Source organism: Zootoca vivipara, chromosome 6 (assembly GCF_965207765.1).
Source record: "Zootoca vivipara chromosome 6, rZooViv2.hap1.1, whole genome shotgun sequence".
NCBI classification, from domain to species: Eukaryota; Metazoa; Chordata; class Lepidosauria; order Squamata; family Lacertidae; genus Zootoca; species Zootoca vivipara.
The window spans coordinates 51,334,564-51,361,909 of NC_142589.1; the positions used below are offsets into that span (position 1 = coordinate 51,334,564).

The window sequence follows — 27,346 nt, forward strand, 5'->3', positions numbered from 1 at the left end:
TTTATGCTGATGACAATGTAGTGTGTGCACTCAGAGGATGACCTTGAAACCATCCTAAATATTTTTGCAGAAGCTTATGGAAAGCTTGGTCTATCACTCAATATCCAAAGAACCAAACTGCTGCACCAACAAGCACAAAACAACCCCTCTGCAGCACCACAAATCCAACTTGATGGTGTAAAGTTGAAAAGTGCTGATCACATTCCTACCTGGGCGGTTATCTTTCCACAAGGGCTGACATCAATGTCGAAATCCAGCATCGCCTGAGCTCTGCGAGTGCATCTTTCTCCTGATTGAAGCGCAGAGTGTTTGAGGACCGGGACATTCGCAGGGAGACCAAAATGCTTGTTTACAAAGCTATTGTACTACCAACTTTACTGTATGCTTGTGAAACATGGACCACTTATAAATGCCATCTCCAGCTTCTCGAAAGATTCCATCAACCGTGTCTCCGAAAAATTCTACACATCACTCGGGAAAACAGGCAAACTAATGTTCAGTGTACTGAAAGAAGCAAAGATCACCAGTGTTGAAGCAAGGATTCTTCAACATCAACTTCGTTGGACTGGTCATGTTGTGCGGATGCCTGGTGATCATCTTCCAGAGCAACTACTCTATTCCCAATTTAAGACAACAAAAGCAGTGGACAACAAAAGAGGTTTAAAGACTCTCTCAAGGCAAATCTTTTTTTTAAAAAAGTACTGTAGTATAAACACCGACAACTAGGAAACACTGGCCTGTGAGCGCTCCAGTTGGAGAACAGCCTTTACCAAAGGTGTCATGGACTTTGAAGAAGCACAAACTCAGGGCAAAAAGGAGAAACTAGCTAAGAGAAAGGCATGTTTGACAAACCCTCACTGTGATCAACTCCTGCCCAGTAGCCTATGGATGTGTGGATCCAGAATTGGCCTCCACAGTCACTTACGGACCCACTATTAAAACCATGTTCATGGAAGACAATCTTACTCAGCCGTGAGTGATAGCCAAAGATGACACCTAATGAGAACTTTAACAATACACCCTGGAGTGATTATTTACTGTTGTGCAGTAGAATTTCCCAAAAACATTATGAAATTTAAAGGCTGACAAACCTGATTTCTTCATCAAAATCCTGTGGGTGATCAGAAGGGGAAAGCAGAACTGCCTGGTAGAATTTGTGTCTGCTTTGCCTGGGCAAAACCATCGTCTGAGGCCACATCAAAAATGTTGCCGTCTGCACCTGCTTCACTTCTATCTGGGCCAGGAACAAGAACAGGAGAAATCAGAGAGGGGTTCAAATCTAGCTGCCCACATGACATGCTAGTTTTCTTGGTGTAGGGAAATACAGGGTTGCACCCAATGTCTGTCATACTCAGAGCCATTGAAATAAAAGGATATAAAGAAGTGTGCATGCACACGAAAGCTCATACCAATGACAAACTTAGTTGGTCTCTAAGGTGCTGCTGGAAGGATTTTTTTTATTATGGTCTCATCAATTAGGCAGCTAATATTTGACCCCCCTTTTTCCTGTGCCTATTTATGTATATTTGGACTTGAGGGATAAATGAATCCTTCAATTTTAAGCTCTCACATTTCTTTTTCACCAATGTATGCATTTTTCTGCATCACAAAATTTGGAGAGCTGTGAATTTTGAAGGACAGCTGTGTTTCAGATCATTTGCTGGCATGAGAAGAGTGGATTAAACTAAACTAAAAATAAAAAATAAAAAAGGCTTTCCTCCTCCCATTCGTGAGGAGTCTCCCCTCCCAATGGAGGATCTCTCTCCATGCACCCAGTCAAGTGGTCTGTAGTCAGTAGATGTCACACAATAAGGCTGCACTCCTAACACCCACTTACCTGAGAATATACCCATTGCATTCAAGAGGACTTACAGAAAACAGAAACAGGTATAGGTTTGTGCTGAAAAACCTGCTAGTCTTCAAGGCACCATAAAAGTTCCCATAAAAAGTCATGCGCCTCTTACAAATTCTCATCTCACCTGTCTTGTAAAGTTCTTGTGAAATGGGCTTCAAAATGACAGAAGAAATTTCTGTTTGATTTCATCTTTTTGTCCATTGATATTGTTTTCATCCTGAAGTTGATGTGTGGGGTTTTTTTGGGGGGGGGAGAGAGAGATTTCTGTTTCTCTTGAGATTTTGCCACATGTCATTCAAATATACGTGTGTGTGTGTGTGTGTGTGTGTGTGTGTGTGTGTGTATCTGCGTGCATGTACATAAATCTCCCTTCTCTTTATGGGCATGCATTTCTTTTCCTGGATACTGATCACCTGATGCTCCACCTTCAGACACACCACTCTGCCTGACATCCTGATGATGGAGGAAATCTGCCACCACAGCATTTGTTGGCACAGCGAATGTGTACCACAATTAACTACACAATGGCATAGGTCCCTTCCTGGGGCTCTTCTTCCTCGGTCACAAGCCCCTCCACTGACACTTTCTGTCCTCAGCTGTATCTGTTGCCAGTCCCTGTGAAAAATAAATAAATACTGCCCCCACCCTGAGTGCACAACAAAACAGAAGGGACGCTTTGCAAGGTAGCTCTTTCTGCATCCAGTCGATTGCCAAAGGCAAGGCCCTTTTCACCCAAGTTGCAGTGTGAGGTGGGACATGGCATGGATGATATTCACAGCCGCTGGTGGGCACGGCTGGCTTTGCATTGCCAGAGAATATAAAATACCTGCAAGGTTTCCCTGAGAAACATATTTATCATTATTCTTAAATACCGATGCTCTCTCAAGAGCGCATCAGGAACTCTAGGGTGCTTAGAAATGTCCAAGAGATTTATTATCTGAAGCAGCTTTCCGCAACATGGTGCCCACCAGAAGTTTTGGACTGCAACTCCCAGCAACTCCATGAGCACAAAAGCACTCTCGCCTCCTCTGGATTCTAGCAAACTGGTATTTGCTAGCATTATTGCCTTCAACTGTGGAAGCAGAGCATGGCCATCGTGGCTAGTAGTCCTCAATAGCCTTCTCCATGAATTTGTCTAACCCAGGCATCCCCAAACTCTGCCCTCCAGCTGTTTTGGGACTACAATTCCCATCATTCCCTGACCACTGGTCCTGTTAGCTAGGGATGATGGGAGTTGCATAGCTGCCAAGTTATCCCCTTTTTAAAGGGATTTTCCCTTATGCTGAATAGGCTTCCTCGCGAGAAAAGGGAAAACTTGGCAGCTATGGAGTTGTAGTTTCAAAACATCTGGAGGTCTGAGTTTGGGGGTGCCTGGTCTAACCCTATTTTAATGCCATCCAAGGTGGTGGCCATCACTTAAGGTAGCTGTAAGCCTTATTCTTATTTAGCTTGCTTCCAGATGGGGAGTTATGGTGGAATGGGCACTACTCATGCATGCAAGTCTCTCTCTCTTTTAAAATAAAAAGCTGCATTCACACAGAGGCATCAAAACACCACGCCTCCCACCCACTCACACCAATTTTATCCAGATTTATCCCTTTCTGGGGGAAATCCCACACCCTCCAACATTCCTCAGATGAAAACAGAGAGATTTCTCACTCCCCGCCCCCAACTGACCCTCCTCAAGCCCTCACTCTTTTGTCAACCCACACCCAGCAAGGACGGATGAATGCCACCACTTCACCAATGGGACACAGCACACATGCCCTTCATTGTCCTGAAAAAGCCTCTTAATTCTGATTTTATTCTATTCTTTGGTTGATTTACAAAAAGAAAAACAAACACCAATAAACAGTTTTTGGAAAGGGGCAAGATTAGATGCAGACACACAAAGGTTTTGTGTTTCTTTTAAATCAGGACTCCTTGAACCCTGCCCCGCTTTCCGTCCAGGGTGGACCTGGCCTCTGCCTGCCCCTCAGAGCTGGCGCATCATGCGAGGCTGGGCCTTGGCAGCGGCAGCCTCTCCTCCTCTTCATCCGCTCTCCAGCAGCCACTACAAACTGCCCAAAGGCAGGAGAGGCCAAGGAGAGGCAACAGGATGTTCCCTTCGCAGCTGCCACTGTGGCGCTGGTGAAGAAAATAGGGACATTCCGGGATCAAATCAGAAGCCAGGATGGCTTGTAAATCTGGGAATGTGCCCGGAAAATAGGGACACTTGGGAGAGAGTATGAAACGCAGTCTGTCCATTACCAATAATCCATTTACATATTAAGCACCCATCTAGAAGCATCCTTATGCTTTGTGTCCTATTTGGTGTCCTATGTTATTGCTGCTTTTGTTATCAATTTCTGCTGGCTTTTAATTCCTGCATCTTGTTAGCTGCTTTGGGGGACTAATGGCTGAACAATGACAAGTACTGGTGCCCTTGTGTTGCTGTTGTTGCTTTGTGCTAATGGTCCAATGTGGCTATCTATGTTTGATCTCTGAGCCTCAGAGTGTTTTGTCTTGTTTTCATTTTGGCTCAGCAGTATAAATGCCGTAAGCCCAACTCACGACCCTTATTTGCAGAAGCCCTACTTTTCTTGCTGCCGCTCTTCCTAGGCCCAACTCTCTCTTTGTGAGAGCACAATGGCGGCCAATAATTAATTGATTGCTTTTCTTGGCTGCCTCCGCCCTCTGGGTAAGATGAGCCAGCAGAGGCAGGCACAGGCACTGCTTAGAGAAACTTGACCAGGGATGAGGTCACTGGAACGGGGCAAGGGGGTGGGCAGCAGGCACAGCTCAGCCTGTATCCTTTGGTTTCCGGCACAGCACTGGTGCATCCCTATAAAGCTGGCGAGTGACGGGTCTCTCAAGGGCTGAGCGGCTAATCAACCTCACAGACACCTCTTGGGACCACCTCTTCTGCTTCGGAAGACATATGGCCACTTTTGTCCCGGTAAGAAACAATCCGGCCGTGCCCATTGATTTACTTACTCCATTTGTGGACCCTCTTTCTCCCCAGAATGGTATCTGCAGCAAGCGTTGCTAGATAATCTATAAGCGTTGCTTATAATCTAAAATGTTGCTAAGGTGCAAGATGATCAAAGAACTCAGCTAGTACATAGAATCCCGGGATTGTACTGCTGGAAGGGACCCCAAGGCTCATCTAGTCCAACCCCCTGCAGTACAAGAACCACAGCTAAACTGATCACCAGCATGTTTTATATAAGGAGAGAAGGGCATCCGTGGGAATGTGTCTCAATTTGAAGACATCTCTTACACTGCCTCCCCCGGGAGGCAGTGATGGCCACCAACCTAGATGGCTTTAAAAGATTATTAGATAAATTCATGGAGGAGAAGGCTATTGACTGCTAGCCGTGATAGTCACACCCTGCCTGCACAGCTGGAGGCAGCAATGCTTCTGAATACCAGTTGCTGGAAACGTAGGAGAAGAGAGGGCTCTTGTGCTCTTGCAGATTTCCCACAGGCACCTGGTTGTCTGCTGTAACAACAGGATGCTGGACCAGAGGGGCCATTGGCCTCATCCAGCACATTTTAAAGATGTTCTTAAAATGGTACGGCAATACTGAAAGTTGTTGTTGTTGTTTAGTCGTTTAGTCGTGTCTGACTCTTCATGACCCCATGAACCATAGCACGCCAGGCACTCCTGTCTTGCACTGCCTCCCGCAGTTCGGTCAAACTCATGTTTGTAGCTTCGAGAACACTGTCCAAGCATCTCGTCCTCTGTTGTCCCCTTTTCCTAGTGCCCTCAATCTTTCCCAACATCAGGGTCTTTTCCAGGGAGTCTTCTCTTCTCATGAGGTGGCCAAAGTATTGGAGCCTCAGCTTCACGATCTGTCCTTCCAGTGAGCACTCAGGGCTGATTTCCTTAAGAATGGATAGGTTTGATCTTCTTGCAGTCCATGGGACTCTCAAGAGTCTCCTCCAGCACCATACTGAAAGTAAAGGATGCTAACCAACAGGACCCGGCAGAGAAGACTGCAAAAAGATTCTAGCTGAAACTTGACATGAGTCAACAAAACTTGACATGAGTCAACAGTGTGATGCAGCAGCTAAAAAAGCCAATGCAATTCTGGGCTGCATCAATAGGAGTATAGCATCTAGATCAAGGGAAGTAATAGTACCACTGTATTCTGTAATGGGACCCAGGTGGCGCTGTGGTTAAACCACTGAGCCTAGGGCTTGCTGATCAGAAGGTCAGCGGTTCGAATTCCTGTGACGGGGTGAGCTCCCGTTGCTTGGTCCCAGCTCCTGCCAACCTAGCAGTTCGAAAGCACGTCAAAATGCAAGTAGATAAATAGGAACCGCTACAGCAGGAAGGTAAACGGCGTTTCCATGTGCTGCTCTGGTTTGCCAGAAGCGGCTTTGTCATGCTGGCCACATGACCTGGAAGCTATACGCCGGCTCCCTCGGCCAATAATGCGAGATGAGCGTGCAACCCCAGAGTCGGTCACGACTGGACCTAACGGTCAGGGGTCCCTTTACCTTTATTCTGCTCTGGTCAGACCTCACCTGGAGTACTGTGTCCAGTTCTGGGCACCACAGTTCAAGAAGGATACTGACAAGCTGGAACGTGTCCAGAGGAGGGCAACCAAAATGGCCAAAGGCCTGGAAACAATGCCTTATGAGGAACGGCTTAGGGAGCTGGGTATGTTTAGCCTGGAGAAGAGAAGGTTAAGGGGTGATATGATAGCCATGTTCAAATATATAAAAGGATGTCATATAGAGGAGGGAGAAAGGTTGTTTTCTGCTGCTCCAAAGAAGTGGACATGGAGCAATGGATTCAAACTACAAGAAAGAAGATTCCACCTAAACATTAGGAAGAACTTCCTGACAGTAAGAGCTGCTCGGCAGTGGAATTTGCTGCCAAGAAGTGTGGTGGGGTCTCCATCTTTGGAGGTCTTTAAGCTTGAGGGCCATATGTCAGGAATGCTTTGATGGTGTTTCTGGGGCAGCCTCTCGACTGGGGCTAACCTGCTTTGCCTTTCTCCCCTCCTTGCCCCCTCAGTACGCCTCCTGCTATGGGAACAAGCAAGCGGTGCAGCTCCTGGGCCGAAACAGCTACTTCTCCCTCTTTGCCAACCCGCCTTGCCTGATCAGCCAGCGGCAGCGGCTGGCATGCCAGGCCCCTGAAATGACTCTGCGACAGATCAGCAAGCTGATCCGCGTCCTAAGGAAGCTGAATCTCCGGGACGCCAAGGGGAACAAACTGCCTGAAGCACAGAGGTGAGCAAACTGGGGCAGGGGGGAAACAAAGATGGCTGCCACAGCCCGTTAGGGAACTGGGGCATGGGAAAATCTCTGTAGGCTGAAATACCAGTGTGATCCAATGGTGAAGAGTGTCAGGCGAGGACCTGGGAGACCAGGGTTTGAATCCCCACACGGTCATGAAGCTCACTGGGTGACCTGGGTGTGTGTGTCAGTCACTGTCTCTCAGCCTTGCCCACCTCACAGGGTTGTTGTGGGGGATTGAATGGGAAGAGAACCATGTAGGCCCCCTTGAGCTCCTTGGAGAAAAAGGTGTACAAATTAAATTGATTAATCCATTGAGAACAGGCCACCAAGTCAGATGGCATAATTCCGGGGGAAATGGGAAGTCCCTTGGGGGGGGGAACTGTCCTACCCCATACCCTCAAGGCAGCAGGCATTGGAGCAGCCTTGGTCCCGTCCCTTCTCTCAGCCTTCCTAAATGAAGCTCTTTCTCCCTCACTCCTTACAAGGGAGCAGCTGGAAAAGCCGATTCATTCATTCATAGCGGGGGGGGGGGGGGAGGTAGTAACCTTCCGACATCCCAGGCAGTCTGCTGTTTAAAGGTTCTACCCAGGTTCAATCTCGGTTCTAGATCTGTCCTGAGTAAGCAGCTACTCTAGAGCTGGGAAAGGGGGCTGAGAATCTCATAGAGGGGAAAAAACCATATTTTCCTAGGGTGGCTGTGTGTTGCACTTTACGAATGATAGCCCTCTGTTTGAAGGTATCCTCTATCTCAGTGACTCCCACAATGTTTGGGTGGCCCTACCCTATGAAAACCCTTGTTCAGAAGAGCAGTTTGCACAACCTACAATTACTTGCATATTTATTCAAAATCAAATTAAAACTGTTTAATTGTCATTAAGTCGCCAAACTAATGAACTTGATGCCATGATCAATGTACACCTCCACCACACCCCTGCCTCTTAGGGTCCTCCTAGGTAATCCCTGCACCCCCCACAAGGGGGAGCACCGCCCACTTTGGGACCCACTGCTCTGTCTGAGGGGCCCACCGGGTGGTCTAGTTTTCCATCTTAAAATACACCTTCAGCTTATTGGCCCCCATTCAGCTCTTGGCCTGGAATCTGAATGGGGAAATGGAGCTGGGTGGCACCAACAGACTGCCATAACTGCGCACTTTCTGATTCAGTTCAGTCCAGCCCCCAAACTCCCTACCCTCCAACCCCCCAACCCCCCAGATCCAGGAAAAAAAATCTGCAGCAGGCCTAGGCTTCTTCAGCCCTAGCATGGAGCCATTTCATAAACTGCTGAAGAAACCAACCTGATAGCAGTGACTGAAGACATCTCACAGCACAGAAGACAGAAAGAAGCAACAAAAAGAAAAAGAAAGGTGGTGTTTGGAATTAAGTTCAGCCAGGGAGCTCATTATAGGGGACATTGAAGTATCCATATAGGGGAGAAACTGCTTAAATGCTTGGACAACTCCTTAAAATGCTAGGAAAACTACTCACTCTGTGGGGGGGGGGGGAGAGAGAGAACGAGCTACTGGTGTGCATTTTATGTTGTTTTTACACTTGTTTTTCAAGGTTTGCTTCTGTATTTTATTTGTTTATTTGCATTTATATCCTACTGTTTCCTCCTAAAGGCTCAAAGGGGTATACTTACTTTTCTTCTCCATTTTCTCCTCACAACTGCCCTGTGAGGTAGTTTAGGCTGAGAGGCAGGACTGCCCCGAGGGCACCCAGTGGGCTTTGTGGCCAAGCAAGGATTTGAACCCTGGTCTCTCAGGTCCTTGTTGCTTTGAGTTCACCTTTATGGGGAAAAGGCGGTTGTTTTATTTATCAAACAACAAAACAATGGGTGCAACAGCTCTCCCACGCCTGTAGTTGAAATACTGGCTGCAATAAATTAAACTAGATGCATCCACTCACATCTGAAGCTGCCAGTCTCTAATGGCAGAGCTCTCCTGCCTCTTTGAAGTGATTTGGCTCATTCCGGTATGGAGTGGTGATGAGGAGAAATGTGGCAATTGCTGGAGTTGTGCCTATGGTTCAGCTGCTGTAAAGGAATAGTAGCCTCAGCCTAGAGATGGGGAACTGGGGGCCTTCCAAGTTTTTTTTGGACTACAACTGCCATCATCCCTGACCACACTAGCTGCAGCTGATGGGATTTGAAGTCCCACAACATGGCCCCTGCCTTAGATGGCTTGACTGGATGAGATGCATACCTCCACCTTTTAAGATAACAGCTTGGAAAAATGGGGGGAAGATGGTGGTGCAATGGCTGCGTGGCCTTCCAGATATTGTGGGACAGCAACTCCCATCATCCCCGACTGCTGGCCAGGCTGATGGGAGTTGGAGTTCAGCAACATCTACAGGGCTACAAATTCCTCAGTGCTTCCGTGAGAAAAAGAGGCAAGCCTGGCCACCACTTAGGGGTCATTAAATAGCATGCCCAAGTCTCCTTTCCCAAAGATAGCATCAAGTATCTGGTGGAAAGGACAATGTCTTATTGCACTTGATGCCCAGGAATCCCACGCTAGTTTGCCCAGCTGTGCCTGCAGGCTTCCAACCCAACTGCCTTGGTTGCCTTCCAGGAGCCGTTCAAGCAGCTCTTCCATGGAATCACAGCAGTCCCGGACTTCAGACCAGCACTGCCTGTCCTGCTTCCATTCAAGACGCAATTCTGGTCCACCCTGTGTCGGGTGAAGAGCCAAGACAACCCAGAGGCCGACCTGCAAGAGAATGACCTTGACATCCTTCTGCCTGCATTACCTCCCTCCACTTCCCCCCTCCCCAAAAAAATAATATTGGTGAGGTTACATTCAGGACAGCAAACAAACAGGAAGTCCTGTGGTACTTGCAATACCCTGGCTGTGACCCTGCAATGCAAACCCCACACGCCCTGCCTTGTATGTAGTGTGGGCAGGAGGGCTGTAGTGTTCAGCAAGAAGAACGTGCAGCTACTGCTGCAGCCAGCAAGAAAAGGAAGGTTAACCCCCCCAAGCATTTCCCATGTAATGAAAGAAATGGGGTAAATAAATTTACCCATGCAGAAGCAGGAAATAAAGGTTGAGTCTCTAACAGCTGCTCTAAGTGAATGTGTTGTTCTGTGCCAGGAGCCACTGTGGGTGACACATGTTTTGGGGGGCAGAAAGGGGTGACGGGTCCTGCCCATCTATCCTCAATCTCTTCACCACTCAAATATGAACACCTAACCATGTTTTCCCCAATGTCATAAAACTGACCCTCCCAGCCAGGCAGATTGGTGCATTACCTTATAGCAGGAGCAGCTAAGACACTGCAAAACAGAAGGCATGTTTTCTGGTTCCCCAATACAAAATGTGTTCCGGTGCTGGTGGGAGAATAGTCTTCAGTTGGCAATATAGGTGGGGATGTCATGCAATTATGCAAGGCCGGCATTCACCAACCTGCTGCCCTCTGGATGCTTTGGACTACAAGTCCCATCAGCCCCAGGGGGTGCAAACCAATATCTGAGTTACTACAGCTCAGATTTGGGGCAAGGGGCATGTGAGTCCTGGGCGCAGAGGCTGAAGATACTTCCAGAATCACTAGCGAGACAAAATGCCTTGCTTGCTTAGAGATTCTAGGTCATAGAATCATCAAACTGTGGGCTTGGGAAGGGACCCAAAGGGCCATCCTGCAATGCAGGAATCAATGTCAACTATCCTTCAGTGTATCTGAAGAAGTGTGCGTGCACATGAAAGCTCATACAAAAATAAAAACTTAGTTGGTCTTTAAGGTGCTGCTGGAAGGAATTTTTTTATTTTGTTTCAACTATCCTTCCTGTTGCTCTCACTCAGCCGGGTCCACATTAATCATCCCTGAGCATCAGCCTCCCTCATCACCCTTGTCAAGCACCTGTTGATGCCTCTGTGACACGAGCACTCACAAATGCACACTGCAGAGAGATCCCTTCAGCTGAGCCCCTTTTCCAGACCGTTAGATACATGGAGACGAGCAAGGAACGTAACCCAAATCCCCATGGCATCTCCAGTTGCCTGCTTACTGGAGCACCCTGGCATTCCTGCCTCTTGGCCAGTGCGAAAAACCTGGGGAAACCCAACATTTTTCTTTTAAGTGTGTGCCATTCTTGGAGCAGAGCAGCCAGATCTGCAATCCCATCTTCTCCGGACACACACCAGGTATCAGCAATACTCCCTCACTTGGAACGACAAGTGTGACCGAGATCCAGTTGCCCACAGACCAGCAGCAATTGGGGAGCAAGTATTTCTTCTTGGGTGATTTGCTGCTGCCACCTGGTGGTGACAGGAACAGCTGACATTTGATGCAAAGCCCAGTAGCACACACAGAAGGTACAGAGATCCCTGCTCCTCTTTGAGTTGTGTTGGGGGTTTCAAAGAAGTGAGAAAGACGTGCAACACACTCTTCTGGGTCTTGTCCAAAAAGAGGGCAAAGCAGTGACACACTGTCTCTTTGGATGAGGCCTGGAGGCATGAGGCCCTGCACAGGCAGCACAAATGCCTCCACAGAATGTCCTGCGAGGTTCAGTATCTGGCACCACCGACAGCGCAGCTCCCTACATGAGGACAGCCAAGAGAGAGCATGCAGCCAAACTAGAGTCAGCACTTAAGGGAAGAGGGGGAAAGGGACACACTGCAAGAGGAGAAGGTACAGCCCAGGAGAAGACTGAGCTGCACAAATAAGACAAATGAGGTTAAAAATGCAAACACCAAACTCTGGGTTTTTAAACAGATCCCATTTTTAGGCTCCCTCCCGAGGTGATGCCAAGTCACAGGAAATATACTTACCCACACACAAAAATAGTAACTGTCAATTTGGGAGCAGGAACGGACACGCACAGATCCAGTCTGCAAATAACTCGAAGCCAAACCATAGCTTCACACACAAACACAGGATCATATGGCCTTTGCTGCTGGTCCTGCTGCTGTAAGCTGCTTTGGCTTTGCATGTGATCTGAAAACAGGCGTCATGATTTGTCTTCTCTAGACAAACCATGACCTGTAAACCTAGGAACAAACCTTGATTAGTTTGTCTGGAGACGAAACCACAAGCTCAGGTTCAAATGACGAAGAAAGCCAAACTGTGGCTTAGCTTACAGCAGGATTGGAGGAGCAAAGGAGCTGGCACGCTCATGTGTTCATGCTAAGCGGTAGTTTGGCTTCATGTTTTGTGTGAATTGAGCCATGCATAGGAATGTAAAAGGCAGAGAGCACCTGTAAACTGAAACTAGCTGTTACTGGCTCTTGTCTAAAAGTCTTCCACAATCTTGGTTAAGCTGCCATGATGATGTCACAAGCGCCTAACAAGAACATCAGGCCTGCCATGGGCAAGTTGCCCTCCTCAGCCTAATTTACAATACTTTTTTAGCACAATGCCACACATTTGGCAGTTCAATAATAAAGGCAGCACAGAGAAATCCACCACAAAGCAGAAATATGAGCGTTCACCGAGTGCAAAATGACGACTTGCAAGCAGTGGTGACAGAGCAAGACAGCTTTATAAAATGTTCTCATTTTATTACAGAATATACACAAATACACTTCCTTAACTACAAGGCTGGAAAAGAACCATGTAGGCAGTGCCCATACACTAAGTGGGCTCAGCTAGCCTGGCAGTCCAAGCCCCAGACAGAAGAACTCCACTCAGGCTCCCATTTCCATCCGCCAAGGAATCTGGGCACCTGCTGGCTGGAGGGGAGCCTCTTTCTTCGCCCTTCCCTTGGGCCGGAATGCATTTTGGCAAGAAAAAATACTGATCCTTGAGTCCTGAAATCACTACTGCAAAGTTGATGGCTGGTGCTGCTCCTTGCAGCTGTTCTTAGACCCTCTTGGCCTTACAGAATCCACCACCAGAACTGGCAGGCCGTTGACTCCAGTCTTGCAATGGGTGGCAGGTCCTCAGAGGAGTGCAAGAGGTACAAGCCAAGAAAAAAGGTCACTGAGGTAGGCCCAAAAGTAGCAGCCTTTTATAAAACGAAAAGGAGGGGAAAGGAAACAAATCAAACTGGCCCACCCATCTCTGGAAATGAAGCCATGCCCAATTCTCAGACGGAGAGAGAGAAGAAACCCAGTTCAGAGCTTTCTGTTCGATGCTCACAGAAATGATTCCGCTGCACTCTGTGCACAAGAGACCCTTCAGCCAACCCAGCCTGTCAAAGTTTGTGCATCTTCCCCCTTGTATGTATACAAAGCTCTTTCTCTCTCTGCTAACTTTGATACTTCTGTTTGTGTAGTACAGGCAGCTTCATGAGGGCAAGGAATGGTAGTTCAGGGGAAAATAGATCACAACACAGTTCCTGGTGTGCTGGAAATTTCTCAAGTATCCACCAAATGCATTTGATTTGTTCCTCATCTCCAGGCTGACTGCAAGGCCTGTAATCCCTCCATCCCTTTCCAGTGATTGTCTTTTGCAAATAACAGACTCTTTCTCAGCACTTTAGGGAAGATACTCTGCTGAAGCACGAAGCCCCCCAGGAGCTTATGAGATGCTCATGGACCACAAGCCATCCCACCCAAACGTCTGCTGGCAGAGTGCTGCATCAACCCATCAGCAACTAAGACAACTGGCCACCGCTCCTGAAAGCAACATGGGAAGACAGCAGCCTCTCTGCTTCCCAAGAGTGGCCCCAACGGAGACCACACGTGGCCAAATTCAGGCTCCAACGACGCTTGGTCAGAAAGTGCTCTCCAGCAAGCAGTGGCACCCACAGCCTGTGGGACACACTTCCTGAGTGCGGAACCACTCCATCATGTGGCTGGTGTGTCCTCCGTGCCCGCAGGTCAGGCAGAAGTTGGAAGAGCCTCGCACTGCCACGTGGCAGATGGCACACTGGAACGCAAAGCCCTTGCAGAGGGCACACTGAACGCCACGCACTTCGCTGCGGCAGTGGCTGCAGTAGACCCCAAACTCTGCAAGGAGAGAAAGAAAGGAGAAGCAGTGGAGAAGTTATTGGAGGGGCTCTTGCAAGTAAGGCTGCATCCGCAAGGGAAAGGCTGGCATATCGGAAAGGTAGGATCTGGAAGCCAGCATGTTACTAACACCACCACTGTGGGCTCTTTGGTTTTGCCTTCTTTTTATTCTGCCAGAGGGCATCTCAACAGAAGAAGCTAAAAAGTCCCCTCCAGCAAATATCCCACTAACCAAAGTAGAAAGACTCTCTGCTCCCATGAATCAATTTTGTAGGAGGGAGAGAGGAAAGAGAGGGGCCTGAACTACCCAGTCCAAGGACAATTTCTGTGGGAAGGAAACCCAGGACCTTCTTGCAGGCACAGCATCTACTTTTCCACTGAGTTCTACAGTTCCTCCATCGAGGTTTCCACTCACCAATCCCCTTGTGCGGGTCAGGGGGGCAAGAGACAAACTTGAGAACTTCCGCCCGCTTCTCTCGCAGGCCCCAGCGGTAAAGGATTTCTCCGTAGCACTTCTTAAAGTCATCAAACTGCTGGGTGTTGGCTGGGTCCAGAAGCCTGGAGAAAGATCCCAGAGTCCTCATCTCCACATACAATGAAGCCAAAGGGCACCTAAGTGCCTTTGTCCCAGGCTAGCAAAGGCTGGAATTCACTCACAGTCACTGCATGATACCACCTCTGCACCTCTCTTCCTTTGTCCCTCCCCACCCTCCAAATAAAATTCAGATTGTGTGCTCTTAGGGGCAGGGACCTATCTGATTTTGTTTTGTGTTTATGTAGGTTTTTCCTGCATGTTCCAAGTTACCTAGATGGGCTTTGCTTCATGCTGCTGCTTTTTATTCTTCTCAGTTTTGTATGATTGTAGTACGCAGAATTATCGTAGTACAGTGGAACCTCGGTTTTCGAACGTAATCCATTCCGGAAGACCGTTCAACTCCCAAAACATTCAAAAACCAAGGATCAATGGATAGTTGGCAAAATCAATTGAAAAAAATGGAGAAACGCGCCTTGGAAGCCATTCAACTTCTGAGACACGTTCAAAAACGGAAGCAATTACTTCTGGGTTTTCGGCATTCGGGTTCCAAATTGTTCGGCTTCCGAATTGTTCAGCTTCCGAGATGCTCAAAACCCGAGGTTCCACTATATGTGCCTCTGAAGGTCAAACAGTTAAGAAAAGTGGCTCAGATTCTAGCACTTTCACAAAGAATTAAACTTTCTAAAATTGGGAAGAGGCGGAGGAGATTGAGCACGCATGTTTGTGTAATGTAGAGAGAAACTTCTATCTTGGCAATAGTTTGCAAAAATATAAAACTGTACAGCTGAATAATGTAATAGACACAGCATTCAAGGAGCACAGTGTTGGCCACCAGCTGTATCAGTGTGAAGGAGAGCACCAGGGTTTTTCCTCCTCGGGTTTGGCAAGATCCCTCCAAAGAGAAAACTGTGCACAAACATATCAGCATTTAAAACAGCCTTTCCTAAGCTCATGGGTGTAGCCAGGGGGGAGCCAGGGAGGCAGCTGTCCGTCCCCCCAATCAATCAAAATCTGAGGTTCTGCTTCCCTAACAAAAGCCTGCCCCCCCCCAACAATCATGGCTACACCCATGCCCAAGTTCATGCTCTCCAAGTGCTGCCTGGGGTGCAGCTTGAGGAAGGATAACTTAAAACTTGAATAATATTGTTTGTGGGAGATTGGCATGGAAGACTTAAAAAGAAATGAAAACATGAGGACCTCAAAAATAAATGTGTGTGTTGATATTCTAGCTCCCTGGCAGACCAAAACGACCTGCTGGCTCAGCTGCACTCCCCAGTTAAACCAAGAGCTAGCCTGGAGTTGCAAAGGTTCCCCACTTCCCACCCCTGCCTCAGCCTAATTGCACTCTAGGAGGGAACAGGAAATGCTCAAAAAAATGGGAATGCAGAGCCAATGGGAATGGAGTTGATTTGAAGCTCAGTTCACCTCCCTTGTGGCAACACATTCAACCAAGGACACCAGAAAATTTTCTGCCTCCCTCCCTCCCACGCCTGATCACCCTTCTGTACCTTTTGTTCTTGTCATGCTGATCCTTCTCCCGATCCCGGTGGTCAGCGAATGCCAAGTTCCCAAAGCGGAAGTCATCAGGTGAAGACTCGCCCCAGGCTGGTATGTGGTCCAATTCTTTGCTGGCTGCAAGAGGTCAAAGGGTGGACAGAAGACCTTACAAGATGGTGGCAGCTCACAGAGGGGTGTGCTGGTGGAGATGGAGTTTTGGACTAAGACCTAGGAGACCAGGGTTCAATCCCCATGCAGCCATGAAGCTCACCAGGTCGCTTTGGGCCAGTCACTGCCTCTAATTGTGAATTGAGGCCAAGTCACCGAAGAGCTGGGCTTGGGTAGTCAATGGAAAGTGCTTTTCACAATTGTGTTCAATTGCCCTTTTGCAAGCAGATTTGCCAAGTGCAAAGCGACAACCCAAATTTATTTTTTATTTTAAAATCCCATTTGTAATGCCATCTGGGTTCTCAAAGTGGCTCACAATTATTAAGTCCCCAAAGTACAAAGGAAACGACCCAGATATAAAAACCTAGGCTTTCTTATCTGAACAAAGAGGGCTGGGAGGTGACCTTCCAAAATGCCAAAATCTCTTCCTACTGGATATTTCAGAGCCGACAGCAGTGCACTCACCTATGTTCCAGCTGCTGGTGCTGAGCCCAGGGTCTGACATGCTGGAACAGGAGCCAGAGGAGGTAAAGCTGGGCTGTTGGGAGAGAGACAAGAGGGAAGTTGCATCACCAGAAGAACCAACCTTGACTGGTCCTTTTGGGGAAAGAAGTTAGAGGAAGAGTCTACCCGTACATATCGGCTGTGGTTGGAGGAGCGTTGAGGAAAGAATCCCACAGGAATCAGGGCTCCCTGTGGCCTGGACTGGGCTTCAAAGACACTGCACAGCATGGCTAGAGTCTGTACGTCATGGAGCTGGCAATAGTGGGCCACCCTAGGAAGGAGAGGGAAAGAGAAGACTGGGTAGACCAACGGCCACTCACACAAAGGCTCAAAGAGATGGGGGGCACCTGCTCCCAAAGAAAAAATAATTCAAATTTGGCAACCCAACATCTTAGAGGAAAATATCTCTCAACAAAACCAAAGAGGAGGCAAAGAAATGCTCCAAAGCAGAATTCCTGCTTAGCATTACCACCAGCAGGTTGGGGATTTCACATTCTTCATACTTCCCAATGTTTCTTGGGATTTTCTTCATAGCAAAAAAAAGGGGGTCTGCACTTGTTTTTGCTTTCATTTGCAAAGGAAAAGGTGAGAGAACAGGATGCTGAATTTTTGTGCCTGGTTTCAGATTCACTTTGCAAAGTATACAAAGCTTGGACTAAAACAAAGACAAAGCCCCCCACAAACACTGCCTGACAGAGAGACACGTTTTTCCCCTCAAGTCTCTATGGTTTTATAAGTCTTCATATTTGCAAAGGATGGGCTGGGTAGCCTTGGGGAACATAAGCACCATCCAATGAGATCCTGGATGATCTACAATTTGAAAATGAACACACCGGTGCTTCAGCAATAACAAAAAGCTAAACAATTTTTTGTGAGTGGGTACTTTTAATTGAGAACAAAATATGACTGACAAGGGACACCACAGATGAAGGACTTGTGAACCTGTGGCCCTCCCGAAGTTGTTGGACTACAACTCCCATCAGCCCCAGCCAGCATGGCCAATGATCATGGGTGATGGGAACTGGAGTCTCCCTGCATCTGGCAGACCACAGAATCCGCACCCAGCTATGACAGAGGATAATGAAGTGTTGCATGGCATAGCAAAATAACTCTCTCTCCCTCCCTCTGTAATAATAGGAGAACCGAGAGACATCCAATGAAACCAACTGGAAAAATATTCAGGGCAGACCAATGATAGGATTTATTTACACCACAACAGAATACTTATGGGACTGGCTGCCAACAGCACATGTTAGCTAGGGCTGAGGGAGCAGTAGCCAAAGCAGATTCCTGATGACCTCAATGATTCCCCAAACCGTGGGAGTGCAGAAACTGTTGACACAGTTATAGGTGACCAACCACTCAACACCCAAGAGGCATCCAGAAAAAAATAGAAAGAAAACAAAGGGCACTGTTTTGTTTAAGCCTTCAGGTCCTCGCTTCTCCCCCCACCCTCCCGATTCCTATTCCAGCTGCTTACAGAGAATCCAGGAGCTGGCGGCCGAACGGATGCTGGGCCCAGGGGGTCTCCAAGTCTGGGTCGGAGTTTGGGCCAAGGCAGAGATCAGTTGCTACTGTGGCCAGTGACCAGACCTGGAAGAGAAGAAGCAGATGATGGGCACACACACACATAGATGCCCATGCTGTGCAGCCCACAAAGTAAGCAGTAACACTGTAGGGAACAAAGAACCTCCCAGTTCCTGCTGAAAGCCATAGCCCCATGTTGCATGGATGGTGTAATTCCACCTATAGAAGAGAGGGGGTCACTAGAACAGGGATGGGGGAGTAGCTGAGCAACAAAGAAGAGAGTAAAAAGCTCAGGCTGGAAAGGCTGGAGGGGCTCGGCCCTTGGGCCCACTCTCTGCTGCTCCTGAAGTCAAGATGCTCCCCAGACAGTATTGCAAAGTGATGGGAGATGCCTTGCTGGGCTAGTAAGAGTACCTGCAAGAGATCCTTGCGTCCCACAGTCAGAGCAGAGGCAGCGTTCTTCTGACAGGTCTCCTGGATGTCAGTCACGTTCAGTCTGAAGGACAAGAACAGCAGGTGATGCACAAGGGGGGGGGGCATCATTCTCAAAGGCTTGGCCTGATTCTCCATATTTCATGTAAAGCAGGAGTGGGGAACCCTTTTCAGCCAGAGAATTGAATTCCCTCACAGGCAATCTTACTGGAATTGAAGGCTGCTGGTGGGTAAGGCCAGAGACAAAGATGGGAAGAGCGATGGGTGGAGCTTTTACCTGTGTGCTGTAGTCTATATTCCAACCATGCAAAAGACAGAAGCTTCTGAAGCCCACCACCACCACCCAACAAGCAAGAGGCATTTTAACAATTCAAAGACAGATTCCAACCAGACAAAAACACTTGAGGCCAGCTCTGCAGCTTCCCTTCCTCTTCTGTTGAGACTGGGAGTGATGACTGTTGGCAGACCACTTGGGCAGTGGCTAGTTACTGAATCTCCCTTCTTTTTCTGCCAGGACAGGTGGAGACATAGCACTCAAGGCACCTCAGCTCTCTGTTGCCATTCTGTAGCTTGGAAACAGCAGTGCGCAAAGCAGTCACTAGGCTCTAAGATCTAGGCTGGAAGGAGTGAATTCCAGTCTCCAGAACACAACATTCCTTGAATGAAAGACTGAGCTCTGGAAGTGGGTTCAGGGTTCCATCTTTCCCCCTTCCAGGAAGAGAAGCCTGAATCACAGCCAGGAGATCTTTAAGGCTAAAAAAGAGAATGTGGATTTGCCTGGTCAGCTGGGGGGAACCTAGCTCACCACAGACAACCAGGCAAGTGGCTATTTGCATGCCCTCAAAAGGTGGGGGTGGGGGTGGAGGAAGGCATTTAGGATTGTAGGCAGCCCAGGGACAGACCTTCTGTTCTGATAGGGTAAAGGCCTGCAACAGAAAGTGCAGAATACAAAACAAGGATCATGGGCTGAGTTCTTAACCTGCCCCCCAGAACAGTACCCAAGACTGAATTGCCACAGAGTTTTTTGCACATGTGGTCAAGGTACTCACATGTACATCTCCCCTAGCAATTTGTGGACAGGAAGTAGACAAGAGACATCCTGAATGATCACTTTCCCGGCAGCTTTGATGGGCCGGTTGGCAGCATCCGTCCCCTCTCGCTTGCTGCTCTTCCATCTCCTGGATTTCTGCAGTAGACAGAGCAGCATTTTAGAGGCAGTGATGAGTGAGAGAGACTGCAGACTGAGGGCAAGCAGGGAAGCTTTGGGAGGAGAACATTCAGCCCGCGGCCCTGGAAGCTCTGCCTTAGGACCAACCAAGCAAACAGGAGCAGCTAATACACAGGGAGACTCTATAAAAGGCAGTCAAGACAGCAGCAAGAACAGAAGGAAGGAAGGTCTGTCTGGTTCAGTGGGCAAAGCCTAGGGAAGAGGCAGCTAAAGCAGGATCATAGGAAGCTGCCTTATGCAGAGGCAGGAATTCCATTGATCTGGCTAATGTGACCAGGCAGAAGCTCTCCTGGGTTTCAGATAGAGAACTCCTCCAGCCCTACCAGGAGATGCTAGGGATTGAATCTGGGAACTTTTGCAGGCAAAGCAGATGCTCTACCACGGAAGTAAGCTAATCCTTGCATAACCTTGGTGGAAAAGGCATAATCCCAGCCACCAATCTGACTGTAGAAGGTATGTTCCATGTGGCATATGGAGACTGAAGCAAGAAAGATTTGAAAAGGGAGACCTTCCTAGTATCCAAGTGGTTGTGGCCACACGAGCACACAGAGTGTACTGGTGCATGGCCAGCCTGGCATGAAAGCAGCCTTTGCCAATCTGGTGCCCTCCAGAAATACAGCTCCCAACACAGCTGTGAGAGCTGGAGTCCAAATCAGCGAGAGGGAATGAGCTTGGCAGAGGCCACACAGCAGGAAACGCTGTACCAGGAGGACAGGCAACGTCCACTTTCAAAACAAGAGCATGGGCTGCAAGCAAACTAGCCGTGCCCTGTGCTTACAGACGCGAAGACTGGCCCAAGCCCATGATTTCACTCATTCCTTTGGCCATGTTTTCCCATTTAGTTCTTAGATTTGCTTCTAGCTGCCCACTGGGTGAAGGGGAAGGGAGACACATGCAGAGTCGGGAAAGATGGAAGCCATGAGGTGCCAGCAGCCATGCAGGTCATTGGGCTTTCACTGCATCCACAAGAGCTGGAGGCTTCTCTGGGTCTCCGAGTCTCGTGTACACCAGTTTATATGCGTCAATGGTGCTAGAGCAGCTGGTAACTAATCTGCAAGATGTTATCAATAAATGCCTTATAGGGGTATGCATGGATCCCATTCCCAATTCAAGATCATTCTCAGGGGGACTTTGGCTGAAAAGGCCCAGGCAAGACTGACCAAGCTGTGCTTACTCCATGTGATCAAGCCATTAACATCCAAGGTGGGGACCTGGTGCATCTCTCGCAGAATAAAACAACACAAGACCTCTACCTAACAGAGGGAATTCCTGCCTCCCACCCCTCCTCCTGTGCAAGTCCCTGTTGCAGTTGCAATAATACGTGCAAATACACAAAAGTGCAATTCCCTTGAAGTTCCCCTATTTGCACGAACCATTAACATTCAAGGCTGTTTGTCAGAGCAGAAAATAATGGGGGAAATGTGTAGGAAGGGAGGTGGGTAGGTGCACAGAGTAATGCACAAAGCCAGTTATGGTTCATGCACCTCTCGCCAGCTATTTAAAAAGCACTCAATATCTGATCAGAAGTGAGTTAGAAGAACATCTGGGATTTGAAGCCTGAAGAAGAGACCATGACCCTGAGAAAGTGAACACTCAAGAGACAAACTCTGCACTGGCACAGCAACACATCTGCAAAGAAAGCTTCCCACCCTGAGCAGCCAGAGGTCCAGGGGGCTCTATGATCTCAGAGGGGGAAAGTCATGCAAAGTCATACTGGGGCCTCGTGGGGAGCAAGGAGAGATTTTTAATCACCCACAAGAAGTCCTTTCTCATGCAGACTATACAGCCTGCAATTCCACACATACACTTTGGAGACAAAAATTGAGGATTAGCACAAACTGGGAATGAGAGACTTGGAGATCATGCTGAACAGGGAGTCCCCCAGGCCACTTTGCTCAGGCAGAGGCAAACACAAAGGCCTGTGTGTACTCTACGCTAGAGAGAAAGAAAAGCAGGGTTCTCTGCAACTTATTCCAAACTAGGCAAATTTCACACATAAAGACTGGTTGTTTTCAGTCATTTTATTCTGAAGTCTGCCTGTCCCCTTCTCTTGTACTTGGGTGTCAGAGATTCCACAGGGCACGATTTCTCCACAGACATAAGGGATAGGAAAAATGTATGCTTAATATGAGGGTCAAACTAGATGTGAGTTTCAGAACTTTCTTGAACAACATGCTAATGACTAACTACAACAGCTGCAAGTGTCCTGGTCTGGATCATCACCACCGGGGGGGGGGGGAAGGGGAGGGGATTTCCCTGTACCACTTTCCCACTCAAAATCATCCCCTTCAAGCTACTGCTGGACTCAATTTCTCAAAATGTAAGGAGGATTAGATTGGGGTCAGCTAGGCTACCTTGCACCAAAACCAGGAGATCCTTTGAGATCCTACCATAACATGGTCCTTCCTGATTTTGTGATGGTTCAAACATTCAACAGCTAAGAAGGCTTTGTTGCTGTTCCAGGTATGCTGATTACAGATCATATTATGAAGGATTCATCTTCATAATCCCACACACCATTTTCAACATTGCTTGGAGGCTACTATGCTGTGGCCAGCTGCCCTGAGGCCTAAAGACAGGCTGCTTACACCTACGTACAAGTTTCTTAAGTCGTGTACATAAAAAGGACAATTTCATTATGAACTGCAATGCAATCAAATGGAATCCAGATCAGCATTTGCCAAGCCCTCCAGGTGTTTTGGACTGCAACTTCCTTCAGCCCTGACCAACACATACTGATGGGAATTGCAGTTCAAAACACCTGGAGGGCACTGGGGCTTGGCCAAGGCTTGGCCCAGATACACACTCAGTGACTTGACAGAACAAAAGAGCCACAGAGGGAATGAACAGGCCAAGCAACCTCCTCAACTTTTAAGCATCAGGAAGAGGGATGTCATAGGATGGGGAAGGAAGCGGCAACTGCACTCAACGAGCTCACAACTAGTTGATGGTCTGCACCAGCACATGGGAAGGGAGAGAGGGGCCATGGCAACTGGTTATGGATATATAGACATGAAGCAAGCCCAAGAATAAGCCACCGACCACTTTGTAGCAACCACTGGGATATTTGCACAATCAGCAGGGGGTGGGGCTATGAAATCCTTCCACCCTCTGGTGACTTGTGTACACTTCCCTTTAGCAGCATATTAGATGGATGAAGCCTCAGCTGATATGTCAAGGTGGCAGGAATTCAAAAGAAACTTTTCACTAAGAATCTGCACTGCACCCATGTTATGTCAAATAATGTTAGCTCACCCCTAAATCAAACTGGTCTGCGAAGGGAGGGCAGAGTCAGTTAAGCGACTGAGGTCCCACAATACTCTGCTTTCTCCGTTCCAGTATCCAAAGCCAAGCCCTGATCACCTACAGTCAGCAAACAAGAGACACGAGACACAGCCATCAATCAGGATGGCTGGTTGGTTATGCATTTTGGCTGCTAGGAATACAGATACCATTTGCCCTGATCTGCTGCTTAGAAGCTGTGTGTGCGCACAAATTTTTTTTGTTTTCTTCTCCCTCAGCACAATGCAATGGAGCTTCATGACTCCACCACTGCCATGCAAATACCTTAGCAGCATCACTGATTAGGAGTTCTCATCACTTCTTAAAAATAAGGTGCACAAATTGCCACCTGGTCATGGCCGTAGGCAGGGGGCAGTTGCCCCCCCCCTAGAAGCAGGGCCGCTGGCCAGCCTGCCCCGCTGCCCACCCGGTGCCGTCTCACTTTTCCCTGGCTGGCTGTGGGGCGGGCGGAGAGAAAGCCAGGCAACCACTTTGCGCGGCTCTGGGGCTTTCCCTCCACCCGCCCCACAGCCAGCCAGGGAGAAGGGAGCTTTCCTTGCCCCACTGTGGCCCCTCCCCCTCCCCTTGGCCCTGCCCGTTGCCCCCCCTAATTTTCATCCTGGCTACGCCCCTGCACCTGGTGCACATTTTGCTCCATGGCAGAGCTGGAACCTGGAGCTACCTAGTACACACATTCAGCAATAATTAAGTGGTGAAAAAGACAATACCACATCAGGTATCTCAGGCTGCATCTCAAGTTTCAGACACATAGGTCAGGGCCAGGGAATCTATGGACCTAAGTTGCTGAACTACAATTTCCACCATTCCCAACCACTGACCATGCTGGCTGGGGCTGATGGGAACTGGAGTGCAACAACATCTAGAGGGCCAAAGGCTCCCCATCACTGATGCAGATGAAGATATTGAATCATGCTAACCTTGTACTATGAATGTGCTCTGGATGCATGCAATGTGTGATTGGGGAAGGGGGTGGGATACCACACTACTTCCCTTAACGCCCCCCCACCCCGGGGCTGATATCAAAAGGTTGCGCCTGCAGGTGCTTATCTCTACCACCATCAGCCAGAGCACAAGACAGTCTCAGCAGAACTGGCCCTGGGCAAGAAAAGACTCTCCTCCTGCCAGCTCTCTGCTACCACCACCAAAGCCTGATGTGGAAGGAGAGACTAGTAGGGGGATCCATTCCTTTTTAAAAAATATAATTTTATTAAGACTTTTCAGCATACGATAAAAACAGAAACAAAACAAGAAAGAAGAAAGAAAGAAGCTGACAAGAGAGATAATAATAACAGAGTGAGTGAGTGTGTGTAAAAGTGACTTCCAACTATCCATCTTTCAGTTGTGTCAACAAAAATTCCTCATAATAATCCAGTGTTCAATCCAGTGTAATGTCCAGTTATTCCTTCCTCTGCTAGCTGTTTTCCTGATATTAAACCTAGGCACCGCAGGTTCATTCATTTTCCTTCCCATCCAAGAATTCCAAAATTTGGAATTCGAAAGAATTCCAAAGTTTGGCCAGTTACTATAAGCAAGACTTAATCTCCCTCCAGTCCAACCTCACAACTTTACCTCCAGACTTTAAAAAGACATTCAGTCCTTATTCTTTATTCCTCATTAGTTTTTTCACTGTGTTTATATAATAAGACAATATTCATAAATGATTAAAAATTATGTCCCTCAATGTCCTTGCTGCCCAGGCTAGCCAACTCTATGGGGCTGAGGCCTCTACAGCTCCCCCCCCCAATGTCTGCTGGGATGGAACTCAACCCCTCCCCCCCAATCTTGAGAGGCCAGAGGAGGCCTGGCAGGATGTCACCCCCCCAATGTTGGTTGCAACTCGGCTGCTGCCACCTTGCTTAAAGTACTGGTAAGGATGGCACTAGCAGCAGAGACTTGGGAAGGCAAAATACTTGCTTTGACTTGATGGGCCTACTGGCGCGTCTAATTGCTGACTCAGCCTTATGCTACACTTGTGTGTATTATCAGGAATTTCCAACAAATTATGTAGACATTAATTCACAGCCCCAAAAGATGTATCTTCCAATTCCATTTCCTGTGGCCATGGGCTTCCATCTTTGTCATTTAGAAAAACTTGATTTCCCCACTTCCTGTATTTCCATCCTTTTTCGAAAGTATTGCAGGAGGCATTGTCACTTTCCCCTCTCAGATGATTCCAAATTGTACACAAGAGTCCTCAATTCCATCTCCTTCTTCAATGTCACAGCTCCAGCATTACATTGTTCCACTTCTTCCAGCACTGATACTACTGCAAGAGGCTTAGTTGCTTTCTTTCCCAAAGGAAGACCCATTCCTCACACGTGATGGCAATGGTGGCTTGGATGAAGGACTTCATAGTGGGGTGGGGGTTCAGGAAAGAACACCCCCTCCTCAGACTTACTTACCCTACAGCTCTTCACCCCAACCATGGTTACACAGAGGGAAAGCATTTTTCAGGCACAGGCAAGCTGAATGAAATGCTCTGTAGAAATTATGTAAATTAGGGAAGCTCACCTATTTTGCAGAATTTGCTATCCCAAGGAGGGGCAAGGATCTAGAGGGCACCCAAGCCCCATCCTCAGAGGACCAAAGATCTGAACAGCCGCATGGATTGCATTCCACATGGATTGCACGCTTCCGGATTGCACGCTTCCGGATTGCACATGGCATTTCCCATGCATCTTTCACAAACCTATTATCAAAGCAATGAAGAGTGAGCAGAACAACTGGCATTCCTATTACTGCTGTCACGGGTTCAAAGGGCTTCACGTATGCAAGCATATGATAATTTTGGAACCACCCCGAAAGGTAGGTCAGTACTGTTTTTATCCTTGTCTTGTGGACCAGAGGCCGGCCACGCTCTCGCCTAAGGCTTTCCTAGTGAGTTCATGGCACAAACAAGATCTGAACCAGGGGATTGCTCCAGTTCATTGCTTGGCCTATTAAACACCCCATTAGCTCAGCTCTGGACTTGCCAGGCCAATATTCTTAAGAAGCTTGTTTTACAGCCTAGACCACATACTGCATAGGAAAAAGGAAGCTCCCCACCCATCATCCCTGTCAGAGAGCCTATTCATCGGCTACTCCATCCAATGCAGGAATCACAACTAAAGAATTGAATTGAAATTGAAATACTTTATTGTCACTTGTACAACTTGTATACAGTGAGATTACACGAGCACCCCCACTCAGCTCTCTTAGTCTTAATTCCCCTCGTTTAATAATAATAATAATAATAATAATAATAATAATAATAATTTATTTATACCCCACCCATCTGGCTGGGCTTCCCCTGCCACTCTGGGCGGCTTCCAGCAAACATTAAAATACTCACACCCACCAAACCCGAAAGTCAGTTGCCCTGTTGTTATCTTTTCATTCAGCAGCCTAAGAGCCCACGGATGGAAGCTGTTCTTTACCCTGTTGGTGCGACTAATCATGCTTCTATATCAGGCATCCCCAAACTGCGGCCCTCCAGATGTTTTGGCCTACAACTCCCATGATCCCTAGCTAACAGGACCAGTGGTCAGGGAAGATGGGAATTGTAGTCCAAAACATCTGGAGGGCCGAAGTTTGGGAATGCCTGTTCTTTATCTTCTGCCCGAGGGCAGGAGATCAAAAAAGTGCCAGCCAGGGTATGAATCATCCCTAAGAATTTTCCTCACTCTCCTGAGGCAACAGTCTTCCGCGATGTTATCCAGCAGATTCATGGGACTGGCAATAATAACTTGTGCTGTATTCACCACCCTCTGTAGGCACTTCCTATCCGTTGAGATAGGATCCCTGAGAGATGGCCATCCATTTGTTAAAAAACTTCCAATGAAGGACAGTTCACGACCTTCTGAGGTAATCCATTCCACTGTCAAATAGCTCTTACTCTCAGAAAGTTCTTCTTTATGTTGAGACAGAATCTACTTTCTTGAAATTTGAATCCACTGGTTCAGGTCTGAAGCAGCAGAAAACAAGCTTACTCCATTCTCCATCTGACAGCCCTTCAGATATTTGAAGATGGCTATAATATCACCTCTCAATCTTCTCTTCTTCAGGCTAAATATCCATAACTCCCTCAACCACTCCTCATAAGGCCTGGTTTCCAGGCCCTTTATCAACTTGCTCATCCTCCTCTACACAAACTCCAACTTGTCAATATCCTTCTTAAACTGTGGTGGCCAGAAT

The 27,346-nt window shown here is 47.9% G+C and overlaps 2 protein-coding genes across 4 annotated transcripts in view; one reads left to right on the forward strand and one right to left on the reverse strand.

Annotated features, from left to right (window-relative positions):
• Nucleotides 1-4,661: 4,661 nt before the first annotated feature.
• On the forward strand, nucleotides 4,662-9,800 carry LOC148685336 (uncharacterized). Its single transcript, XM_088672131.1, has 3 exons — nucleotides 4,662-4,793; nucleotides 6,867-7,084; nucleotides 9,663-9,800. The coding sequence occupies exons 1-3, from the start codon at nucleotides 4,776-4,778 to the stop codon at nucleotides 9,772-9,774; spliced, it is 348 nt and encodes a 115-aa protein (XP_088528257.1). The 5' UTR covers nucleotides 4,662-4,775; the 3' UTR covers nucleotides 9,775-9,800.
• Nucleotides 9,801-12,549: 2,749 nt separating this feature from the next.
• The window catches only part of WDR59 (WD repeat domain 59), a 46,306-nt gene continuing 31,509 nt past the window's right edge, over nucleotides 12,550-27,346 (reverse strand). For 2 of the 3 annotated variants that reach the window (XM_035118626.3, XM_088672129.1), the window contains 8 exons: nucleotides 19,692-19,828; nucleotides 18,625-18,706; nucleotides 18,164-18,276; nucleotides 16,816-16,954; nucleotides 16,645-16,717; nucleotides 16,023-16,146; nucleotides 14,395-14,537; nucleotides 12,550-13,979 (listed from right to left, as the gene is read on the reverse strand). In XM_035118626.3, coding sequence (XP_034974517.3) covers nucleotides 13,744-13,979; nucleotides 14,395-14,537; nucleotides 16,023-16,146; nucleotides 16,645-16,717; nucleotides 16,816-16,954; nucleotides 18,164-18,276; nucleotides 18,625-18,706; nucleotides 19,692-19,828 — 1,047 coding nt within the window. In that variant the 3' untranslated portion in view covers nucleotides 12,550-13,743. The remainder of the gene's footprint in view (nucleotides 13,980-14,394; nucleotides 14,538-16,022; nucleotides 16,147-16,644; nucleotides 16,718-16,815; nucleotides 16,955-18,163; nucleotides 18,277-18,624; nucleotides 18,707-19,691; nucleotides 19,829-27,346) is intronic. The other variant, XM_088672130.1, reaches the window with a different exon arrangement.